Source organism: Nomascus leucogenys, chromosome 20, assembly GCF_006542625.1.
Source record: "Nomascus leucogenys isolate Asia chromosome 20, Asia_NLE_v1, whole genome shotgun sequence".
Taxonomy (NCBI): Eukaryota; Metazoa; Chordata; class Mammalia; order Primates; family Hylobatidae; genus Nomascus; species Nomascus leucogenys.
Window position 1 is genome coordinate 14,373,731 of NC_044400.1, and position 12,522 is coordinate 14,386,252.

Below are 12,522 nucleotides of genomic sequence, written 5' to 3' on the forward strand. Positions count from 1 at the left end.
ATTAAATTATAAAAACATGGAAAATACCAAAGCTGGCAAGAATGCAGAGCGATTGTAATTAATTCTTCTCATTCTGCTGGTGGGAGCATAATCTGTTTTGAAAACTGGTTAGCAATGTCTACTAAAGCTAAACCTATACATACTATGTAACCCAACAATCCACTTATATTTCCATAGAAATGAATATAAACGTGTAGCAAACCAAAAGCCAAAGCTGACTGAAAATGTTCATAGCAGCACTATTCATAATGAACCAAACTAGAAACAGTCCAAATGTTCAGCAAGAGTATAACCTATAAATATATTATAGTAAATGCCATAAAGTGATGAGAATGAAAGAATATGAGTGACAGTCAAAAATATAATGTTGAACCAAAGAAGCTAGACACAAAAGAGTACATATGATCCCGTTCCAATGAAGTTAATGAATAGGTAATACCAATCTAGGGTGTCAGAAGTCAGAATAGTGGCTACCTTTGAGGAAATGGTTAGTGACTGATAGGGACTTAGGTAGTCTTGATAACATTTTGTTTCTTGATCTCTGGGCTGGTTACACAGTTGTGTTCACATTGTTAAAATTCATCCAGCTGTACCCCTATGATGGGGGCATTTCTCTCTATTTATATCACATCCCAAATAGAAATTAATTTTATAATTATTTTTCAAAATGATTCAATAAAGACTTTCTATGTGTAAATATCTTTTGCTAGCTGTTGGGATACAAAGTTGCTATTTGTTAGTGATTCATTTAGTCAATATTTTTGATAGCTTGCTACATACTAAATCCTTGCCTGGGTGTTGGGGTACAGAACTGAAATAGAGACAGATATGATCCCTAGTGCTATAAGTATTTTGTTCCAGTGATAATGATAAAGATAAAGATGAAAATGGCAATGATGATGAAATAAATCATGCCATTTGCTGATCTAGCAATTCAGATACAATGTCAAGGTTAAGAAGTAAGCACTTTAATAACAATATGCTAAAGAGCTTTTGGTGCTCCCTAGATCATGCTATGCTAATGAATTATCCTGCACTTTAAGAGTTTCTTTTATACACACATTAAAAATAGAAAAAGAGATCGAGACTATCCTAGCTAACATGGTGAAACCCCGTCTCTACTAAAAATACAAAAAATTAGCCGGGCGTGGTGGTGGGCGCCTGTAGTCCCAGCTACTCGGAGAGGCTGAGGCAGGAGAATGGCGTGAACCCGGGAGGCGGAGCTTGCAGTGAGCCGAGATCGCGCCACTGCACTCCAGCCTGGGCGACAGGGCGAGACTCCATCTCAAAATAATAATAATAATAATAATAATGATAAAAGAAAACTCCAGGAACATTTCAAAGTAGCCAATCACATACTGAAAAATAAAACAAGATTTATGAGCTGCTAACTCATGAAAAGTTAGACGGTATAAAAGAGGTTAGCAGAGAATGGTATAAAAAAAGTTGTAATAATGCCTTCTAATAGAGGGACTTTAATTCTATGGACTTTAATAACTATGGACTTTAATTTATTCTGTGGCAAAAGTCAATAGTAGAAGGAAAATCCATGGGATAGCTTAAATGTCCTTTCCTGGATAAACTCAAAAAAAAAAAAAAAAACTGGAAATTGCTTCCCTTCCTGCCTGCACACTATCTGCTGATGTTCATTTCTTATTTCACTGAGAAAGAAGAGGGAAGACTTCTGGTTAATGAAATCCAATGAATGTACATATTAGTCTCCATTCACTCCCAATATGCCACAAAAGCAACAGTAAAGGAATTTGTTACCAAAACAATAATAATAATAATTAATAATAATAATAATGAGGAGGGAAAGCCATTACTCCACAAGGACAGAGAACATGTGAGAGGACAAGTACAAGCAATGGAAAATAGATGGGCTCCTGGTAACTCCTTAGCGCATCTGAAAAAGCTGATACTAAACCTTCAAAGGGAAACACCAAAAATAACTCCATTTACAACACAGAACAAAGAAAAAATTCTGGAATTCATGGCACCAAGCACCTCTGGAAATGAGGATGAAAACGAGGCTTAAAAAAAACTGAAGGATTTATTGAAAGTATGTTTAAGAAGTACCCAAACCTTTAGATCCTCTCCCCTGGTCCAGACAGGTAAGTGATTGCCCATCCCCTACCCCTGCTGGTGATTGCTGGTTTACTATCTGCAGAGGGTCACAAAAGGGTCTTTGGACTAGAGAACACCTAGTGCACTTGATGGAGACACCATCCTGTAAACAGAGGCTTAAGTAAAAGTTTACATACTGCAAAAATTACCACAAAGTTAGTGGCTTAAACCATGGAACTGTATTATCTTATAGTTCTGTAGGATGGAAATACAACTTGGGCCTCATGGGCTAACATCAGAGAGTCAGGCATCAGCAGAGCTGCACTCCTAGAGGAGAATCTCTTTCCTTGCCTTTTCCAGGTTCAGGGGCCACTTGTACTCTTTGGGTGACCCCTTCCTCCATCTCTGGAGGCAGCAACACTACATTTCTTGGTATCTGGCTTCTGTAGTCACATCTTCCTCCCTTTCTTGTCTCCACTCTTAAAAATCCTGTGAATACATTGTTCCCATTGGACAATCTAAGAAAATCTTCCCATCATGAAGTCCTTGCCTTAATAACATCTGCCAAGTCCCTTTTGCCAAAGGTAGCATATCCATAAAGTCCAGGAATTAGGATGTGGACATCTTTGGGGGACATCATTCTGTCTATAACCCCAGCATTCCTGTTTCACTAGGTTTCCAGAGTACTAGCTGATATGGTTAGGCTTGGTGTCCCTACCCAAATCTCATCTTGAATTGTAATCCCCAGGTGTTCAGGGAGATATCTCATGGGAAGTGATTGGATTATGGGGGCGATTTCCCCCATGCTGTTATCATGATAGTGAGTGAATATTCACGAGGTCTGATGGTTTTATAAATGGTAGTTTTTCCTGTGCTGACACTCACTTTCTCCTGCTGCCATGTGAGAAGGTCCAAGCTTGCTTCCCCTTCGCCTTCCACCATGATTGTAAGTTTCCTGAGGCCTCCCCAGCCATGTGGAACTGTGAGTCAACTAAATCTCTTTCTTTTATAAATTAACTAGTCTCAGGTATTTCTTTATAGCAGTGTGAAAATAGACTAATACACTGGCTGTTAGGATTCTCTATTTCACATATGATTTAATAAAAGACTTTACTGGGTGTTCTGACAAGCCCGAGAGTAAAGACTTCAAAATATTTAAATTGAGGGTATTCCTGAACGAAAATGCAGTTATCCACTACATATCCTGCACCATCAATTTCCTTGCCCATCTCCCTTCAGTCATCACCTCACTTTTACTCAAATTCATTGCAAAACTGCTTTAAGGCATTGTCTATATTTGCTATCTCCACTTCCTCCCCTCCTCTCCTCCCGCCTCCCCAATTATTATCTCTTGAACTCACTTAAATCACACTTTTATTATCATTCCAGAGAAACCTCTTAGTGAGATCATCAACAAACTCCCCATTGCGAAACTCAATGGTGAATTCTTATCTCAGTAAACCAAGAAGCATTTGAAACAATTGATTACTGTATCTTCTTGAGTAATTCACTTGTCCGTCTTTTCATTTTCTTTGTTTTCCTTCTATTCTAGTTTTTTTCTTAGTCTCAATTGTAGAATCTTTCTATTCGCTCTAATCTATGAATGTTGGACTCCCCCAGCACTCAATTTCTTCTCTATAAATACTAAATGTATAAGCTAATGGTGCCCAAATTTATATTCTAAATCTTTCCTCTGAACTAGACTGTAACAGTTCAGTTGGAAAGCTACTGTCACCTCAAATTTAATGTGTTCAAAAGCTAATTTTGATTTTTATCTCAAACCTGCTTCTAGTGTTCCCCAACTCAAAACATTATGCCATTATTCCTAACGTTGCTCAGGCCACACCACCTAACAGTCATTTTTGAGGCTTCCTTTTTTCCCCACTCTGCAATCATTTTATCAGCAAACTCTATGTTCTACACCTTCAGAATATATTCCAAATTTGACTTTGGCATCACCTTCACTTTTACTAAATCAGTTCCAACCACTAACTTCTTTCACCTGGAATTCTGCAACAGCCTCAGAACTGTATCCCTTGCTGTTCTACACTACACTCTGAAAATACCTTCCCTATACTACATCCAATAAGGCTCTTTTCAAATGTAAATAAGAGGCCGGGCAGGGTGGCTCATGCCTGTAATCCCAGCACTTTGGGATTATATTTAGGTTTGTGCTTTATATTTAGGTTTGTGCACTATATTTAGGTTTGTGTTCAAATATTTTGCTGACCATCTTGCCAAAATAATACTCCTGATAACTCCAACCCAGTTTTGGTTTTTTTTGGCATTTTATAGCAAAGACATTTTATTGAATATTAATTTACGTGTTCATTTTTTCTCTACTGCTATAATAATCATCAGATTATCTCTACTGCTATTATATTACATCAGACCAATCAGACTGAATTTTTATGTAACAAAGTTGTGAGTTGTTTTTCAGTTGCTGTGGGTCCCTTACACTAAAGGTTATGAAACCCAATGGGCATGCCCAGATGAACTAAGCACCAGTGGAATGTAAGTACCCAGAAGAGGGACTGAATTAAGAGGTGGATACTGCATGGCAGGACGTAGGATCAATCAGATCAAGTCCCTGGCATCACCCCATAGGAGGATCCACTCAAATCATGTCTCTCAGCATCACCTTATTGTAAGATCCAATCAGATCATAACTTGTTATTTATGCTTATAAAACATGACCCAACCCCCAGCTCAGGGAGGCAGATTTGAGCATTTCCTCCTATTTCCTTGTCAACAGACTTACAATAAACTTTTCTTGCTGCAAAAACCTGGAGCTTCAGCATTTGGCTTTCCACTGCATGTGAGCAAATGGACCAAATTCGACTCAGTGACCTTATATTGTCAATTCTTCGAGGACAAAAATGTTATTCACTATTTTATCTGAAGTGCTTAGAACCATATCTGATACATAGAAGGCAAATATTCACAGATATTTTTTGATTTAATAATTGACTCTAGTCATGGATAAATCATGAAGATGCCCTACAGTTGGAAGGTTTTAAGAAAGAGAACAGATGAGCTATTCCATTCATTATAAGACTTTAAGGTCAATAAGTTTAGAATGCAAGGTAACTGGAAGATCTGCTTCACATACTTAAAAGTAATTATGTACATACAGCATGGTGCATTGTGAGTATGTATGCTTTCTAGGGCTACCTCAGTGGGTTGGATGGGTTCCCCAAATTTCATGTATCAAAAACTTAATCTCCCAAATGTGTATGTTGATTAGATGGAGCCATTGGGACATAATCAGGATTAGATTAAGTCATCAGAGTGGAGCCACCATGATGAGACTGGTGGCTTTATAAGAAGAGAAAGACCCGAGCTAACATGTAGGCTTTTGCCCTCTCTCCATGTGATGCCCTCCACTTCATTTTGACACAGTACAAAAAGCCCTCGCCAGAAGCTTCCACCAAGTGAGAAGGACATAAATTTTAGGGGACTGGGGCAGAATGATATGGTTTGAATATGTCACTGTAAAATTCATGTGTTGAAAATGTAATTGCCAATGTAATAGTACTAAGATGTGAGGCCTTTAAAATGCAATTGAGTCTTGAAGGAGGAACCCTTATGAACGTCATTATTCTAGTGTTGAGTTCTTATGCAAGTGAGTTTGTTTTCGTGGGAGTTGATTACTGCAAAAGCAAGCTTGGCTTATTCTTGTGGTCTCATTCTCACATGCTTGCTTGTCCTTCTACTTTCCCGCCATGTTATGAAAGAGTACTAAAACCCTTGTCAGAAGCTGCTGCCATGTCCTTGGAATTCCCAGCCTCCAGAGCCATGAGCCAAATAAATTCCTTTTCTTTATAAATTGCTAAGCCTCAGGTATTCTGTCATAGCAAAATAAAAACAGCTGAAACAGCTACCATAATAAAATACCACAGACTGGGTCACTTAAATGACAGAAATTTATTTTCTCATAATTCTGGAGACTACAAGTCTGAGATCAAGGTGTAATCTGGATTTTTTTTTCTCCTGAGGCCTCTCTCCTTGCTTTATAGATGGGCATCTTCTCCCTGTCTTCACATGGTCTTTCCTTTATGTGTCTGTGTCCTAGTCTTCTCTTCTTATAAGGCCACCAGTTAGTACAGATTAGGGCCCATACCAATAACCTCGTTTTACCTTAATTACTTCTTTAAAGATCCTATTTGTTTCCAAATGGTCACATTCTGAGCTACTGACGGTTATAACTTAGACATATGGATATTTTTGGGGGGAAGGAGTTGGAAAATATACAATTCATCCTATCGTAGAGTAATGCTTGGTAGTTATACTGTTTGTATTATATCAGGCTTTGTAGGTTTAAGCTGAGGCATATGACTGAAAGGCCTTCATGTTCAACTGTGTTTTCCTCAATCAACCTTCCACAATTCTGTCCATAGCAATTTATTCTCCTAAAGCTTTTCTTTTTCTCCTGAGATTTTCCTTGAACATTTCTAAGAGGCCTGAATTGGATACAAGTAGGAGATGCCACAGCTCATTTACATACTACTTTACAAGCTAGGTTGGTCGATCGTTTTTCAAAACCATGAGAGAATAAGACATAGGAGACAGAAATTTTAAAAAGAAAAAGGTAAAAGCTCCAAATTTGCAACAGCCTGAACATCTGAGTTCCCAGAAGAAACGGCAATGAACAAAGGGAAGAAAGATAATTTGTCTATTAGCCATTTGCTTGAGCTGGTGAGGAGGAGCAACTTTCTAATTTTTGCCAGCAGCTCTTCCTTTCAACATGACTACCAGTGATTTTGCAACATTGAGACTGTCATAAATAATGAGTATGTACTGAATTACTGAATAAAGTACGTTTCACAGATGTTGAATAACAATCAATGACATAACTAGGCTCTGCCTTGCAACTGACTTCCAACAGTTAACTCAATAGGCAGCTACCTGATTTGGACACTGACTGTCCATTTGAAACACAGCTTCCTAAATCTGACAAAATAATACACTATGCATGTGCAATAGTTAACTAAGTTATGCTTCTTATTTATTTTACATACTAATCATTATGTATAAATATTGTAACTTTTGCTGTTTTAATTGTAGAATGTTCATTGCCATTATCCTCAGTCGGTAAGGACATTGTTCTTCTTTCTTTCAAAATCATTTCAAAATGGACCATCTTGACAAACTCGGGTCATGTATTTCCTTTGGTAAACACTGCTGTATTTCTAAACCAAAAACTTTAAGCCAGTTTCCTCAGTAAATAATCTAGCATTCACTAAGTTCTCTCAGAGATGTGTTGCTCTTATATTAACATGTATTGCTACTGTTCATAGGTATTCTCAGACTTTAGTTTCCAAGGCTAATTGTGGGGTTTAAATTAACCTTTTTAATTATCAACATCCAAAATTAAGAAAATGTTCATCAACTATACTAACCATAATGCAAAAAAGAGAAATGGCAACACAGTCAGAATCTCCTAATTTGTTAAGAATAATGGCCAAGAATCAGTGGAGTGACACTAGCCTGCTCCATGCAGGTGGTTCTCGCACCAATGTCATTTGCAGGATGTGCTAAAGGATTGTGGCTGCACTGCAGAGGAAACCACACTATACACATGGCAGGTCAGGATTCACATATTTCAATGAATATTTCAAAGATGAGCAAAAACCAGAGTATATGTTATGAAAATCAGAGTGTACTTGGATAAACATCACTGTTGTTTTTATAAAAAATGTATAAGTTCCACTTCCCCCTATTTCCCAAATCTCTCCATTTTCACAAACCTGATTTTCCTAGATTGTGTTCCTCCTCCACAGCGCAGGGACCTCAGCTCATTGTTGATTTTGCATGAAGACCAGTGTTCTACAACCCAGGAATACTGATTGCACTCATTGTAACATGGGACTGCCTCATGTACCTGTCAAGAACAGGAAAGAAAAAAAAGTTATGTGGAACTATCCAACTTACAGAAAAATAGTCTATCTTTTAGTAATGCTTGCTGAACATAACCCAAGAAACTGCACTCTGGCCCAAACAGCCAAATTACTTTCCCAAAAAAGCAAGACAGATTTGGCTTCTCTGAATTTACTGACTTGCCTAAAGAAGCATACAGGGGAAATCAACTAAAATATGATGGCATGCTTTCACAGAAGAGAACAAAGGACGGTCATTTCCTAGTGCCAAGAATAGGAATTCCATTATCATTTCATTTCCTCTGAGAGCTCACACAGCATCTATTAGATGGTCCAGCTCTCAATTATATGGTATATTGTATTCTCAGATGTACTTTAACACGTCAATTGAAACAAACATATATAAGGAAAATTATTCTTGAATATAAGGAGTTCTTACAATGCATAAGAAAAGTGGTATTATTTGCACCGGAAATTTCTTTTTATGCCCCCAAGTGATCAATGCTAACAGGCAATCATTTAGCCTCCTGGGTATTGTGGCTTCATACAAATTTAGCTATATGTAGGATGTTTTCAGAGTGTAGCTAAAACAGATACACACACACACACACACACACACACACCCCAAGAGAAATATTGCTAAACTGTGGCTCTGTATGATTACTGACTATGAATATTTACAATTTTATGGTGAAAACAATGAGTACAGTAAATGAATTCTTAGGTTACTTCCTATGCATTTGTTTGTAGTGATTTTTTTTTTAACTGAAATTGTATCCCAGGGGGCAGCCAATTGAGTTTGTCTGCCTCTTTGTGGCTGCATTTCAATTGCATTGCTCCTTTATATGGGGAACAGTGCTCTTTCTAGGTAAGAAAAAGAACACTGTTGCATTGCATGATCACAAAGATGGCTCAATTACAGGCATGCTTACAAAGAATGGTTCCACTATCACCAATGTAGTTAATTCATGCTTTTCCTTTTAAATAATAATTTAAGTCTCAATCCTTTCCTCCTCTTGCCTTTCTAATTCCATAAAATTGTAAATGATAACTAGGTTGCACTATCCAAACAGAACCATTGCTTGTATGTTTTTACTAAATGCAAAGGAAGGCACTATGTAATAGGATAATCAAAAAACAAGACTGGAGCACTGTCAGCATGTTAGGTAAAAATCAAATGAGAAAAAGTGATTTGCAAGACTACCTCTGAAGAATCACAAATAATGTCAGAAACTATTTTTAACCATCTGGTTCTATTTGGCTCTCTCACTTAGAACTCACAAGAAGATAAACCACAAAGTAACAAATATGTGAGGACAAAATGAAAGGAGATGGGAAAATAGAAGTGGAAATGGGTGTGTGGAAAGAAAGGAATTAAGTAATAAAATAATCACATTTCATGCTGTGAATGCTGGCAAGAATGGAATGAAAGGGTCAGAAGCAGTTCCTATATTAGAATAAGGGGGTGGTATCTTATATCTAAGAAGTCTTTCCCATAACAGTCATAGGATAGTAGATGTAAGAGAATGATCTATAAAAATGAAGAGATAGGACCTCAACCAAACAGATACTAAGAAACTGAGCTGATGACAGCTGAGGGTTTAGCTGATCTGACTGCATCACGACAACGATGCTTTCACTGAATTTATGGTTTCATTCTCTGAACCCTTTAATATCTGTTAATTTAAACAAAGCTTTTTGGATTTCCCCAGAGATAGAAGGCAGCACCTCTGCCAAAGTGCTTTGTACAAACAGGGGTGGATGAAAAACTTACTTTGAAAAGTAATTTATCCTATATTTCATGCATGAATTTAAGAGCAAATGGTTGAGATAAACTCTCTGAAATGAAAGGATTTTTTCTAAAGCTATCAATACTGAGTAGAACTTAGATTTTCACCTTCCCTCCCATATAAAGCCCCAAGGTCAAACCAAAAATGAAAAACTGTTTGTTTAGTTGCATGTACCTTTGGTATAAACATTTTACCACTTGATTGTTTATTGGTTTCTTGCTTATATTCTTTATGCTCCAGTTGTCTGCACCTGCAGCAGGATAGCTATCTGCAATGTCAAGCTATTGGAAGACAGGGAGAATGTCTGTATAGGAAGATGTGGAGATACATTCTTGAGTAATAGCACTTAAACAGCACCTCTTAAACAAGATTCTCCATTCTCACGGAATTACTAGAAAATATTCCCCATACGTGTCTATCATTTAAGAATTGTTCATGCTGTTCGTTTTAGCCAACAAATCCTTACCCTCTTGCTTTAAAGCCCAAGTTAACCCCATCACAACACAAGGCTCTTCCTCTGACCCCAGTTAGTGTTTCTTTGGGATGCAGTGACAGTCCCAGCTTTAAGCCAGATAATAAAGCCAGAGTGCACATGTTTGGGGCTGGGCAGCCGTGTTGTTAGGGACACATGATGGGCTGCTAGGGGAGCAAACACTCAAAAAAGTCAGCACCTGGACTCCTTTGTGCATCTTTCAGCCTTTATACATATATAAAGTATATATATATACACATATATATAAAGTATATATATACACATATATATAAAGTATATATATATACATATATAAAGTATATATATATACACATACATACATACATATATTTTTATTATACTTTAAGTTCTAGGGTACTATAAGTTCTAGGGTACATATATTTTATTATACTTAAAGTTCTAGGGTACATGTGCACAATGTGCAGGTTTGTTACACATGTATACATGTGCCATGTTGGTGTGCTGCACCCATTAACTTGTCATTTTCATTAGGTATATGTCCTAATGCTATCCCTCTCCCTTCCACCCACCCCACAACAGGCCCCAGTGTGTGATGTTCCCCTTCCTGTGTCCAAGTGTTCTCATTGTTCAATTCCCACCTATAAGTGAGAATATGCAGTGTTTGGTTTCTTCTCCTTGAGATAGTTTGCCGAGAATGATGGTTTCCAGCTTCATCCATGTCCCTACAAAGGACATGAACTCATCATATTTTATGGCTGCATAGTATTCCATGGTGTACATGTGTGACATTTTTTTAATCCAGTCTATCATTGTTGGACATTTGGGTTGGTTCCAAGTCTTTGCTATTGTGAGTAGTGCTGCAATAAACATACGTGTGCATGTGTCTTTATAGCAGCATGATTTATAATCCTTTAGGTATATACCCAGCAATGGGATGGCTGGGTCAAATGGTATGTCTAGTTCTAGATCCCTGAGGAATCACCACACTGACTTCCACAATGGTTGAACTAGTTTACAGTCCCACCAACAGTGTAAAAGTGTTCCTATTTCTCCACATCCTCTCCAGCACATGTTGTGTCCTGACTTTTTAATGATCGCCATTCTAAATGGTGTGAGAGGATATCTCATTGTGGTTTTGATTTGCATTTCTCTGATGGCCAGTGATGATGAGCATTTTTTCATGTGTCTGCTGGCTGGATAAATGTCTTCTTTTAAGAAGTGTCTGTTCATATCCTTTGCCCACTTGTTGATGGGGCTGTTTTTTTTTGTTGTTTTTTTTTTTTTTCCTGTAAATTTGTTTGAGTTCTTTGTAGATTCTGGATACCAGCCCATTGTCAGATAAGTAGATTGCAAAAATTTTCTCCCATTCTGTAGGTTGCATGTTCAATCAGATGGTAGTTTCTTTTGCTGTGCAGAAGCTCTTTAGTGTAATTAGATCCCATTTGTCAATTTTGGCTTTTGTTGCCAATGCTTTTGGCATTTTAGACATGAAGTCCTTGCCCATGCCTATGTCCTGAATGGTACTGCCTAGGTTTTCTTCTAGGGTTTTCATGGTTTTAGGTCTAACATTTAAGTCATTAGTCCATCTTGAATTAATTTTTGTATAAGGTGTAAGGAAGGGATCCAGTTTCAGCTTTCTACATATGGCTAGACAGTTTTCCCAGCACCAGTTGTTAAATAGGGAATCCTTTCCCCATTTCTTGTTTTTGTCAGGTTTGTCAAAAATCAGATAGTTGTAGATGTGTGGTATTATTTCTGAGGGCTCTGTTCTGTTCCATTTGTCTATATCTCTGTTTTGGTACCAGTACCATGCTGTTTTGGTTACTGTAGCCTTGTAGTATAGTTTGAAGTCAGGTAGCATGATGCCTCCAGCTTTGTTCTTTTGGCTTAGGATTGACTTGGCGATGCGGGCTCTTTTTTGGTTCCATATGAACTTTAAAGTAGTTTTTTCCAATTCTGTGAAGAAAGCCATTGGTAGCTTGATGGGGATGGCATTGAATCTATAAATTACCTTGGGCAGTATGGCCATTTTCAAGATATTGATTCTTCCTATCCATGAGCATGGAATGTTCTTCCATTTGTTTGTGTCCTCTTTCATTTCATTGAGCAGTGGTTTGTAGTTCTCCTTGAAGAGGTCCTTCACATCCCTTGTAAGTTGGACTCCTAGATATTTTATTCTCTGAAGCAATTGTGAACGGGAGTTCACTCATGATTTGGCTCTCTGTTTGTCTGTTATTGGTGTATAAGAATGCTTGTGATTTTTGTACATTGATTTTGTATCCTGAGACTTTGCTGGAGTTGCTTATCAGCTTAAGGAGATTTTGGGCTGAGA

At 37.6% G+C, this 12,522-nt stretch overlaps 1 protein-coding gene across 1 annotated transcript in view; it reads right to left on the bottom strand.

Annotated features, from left to right (window-relative positions):
- THSD7B (thrombospondin type 1 domain containing 7B) overlaps positions 1–12,522 on the bottom strand; it is a 904,397-nt gene that overhangs the window by 111,220 nt on the left and 780,655 nt on the right. Inside the window, exon 16 of the mRNA XM_030801337.1 lies at positions 7,818–7,951. Within this exon, the coding sequence (XP_030657197.1) occupies positions 7,818–7,951 (134 nt within the window). The remainder of the gene's footprint in view (positions 1–7,817; positions 7,952–12,522) is intronic.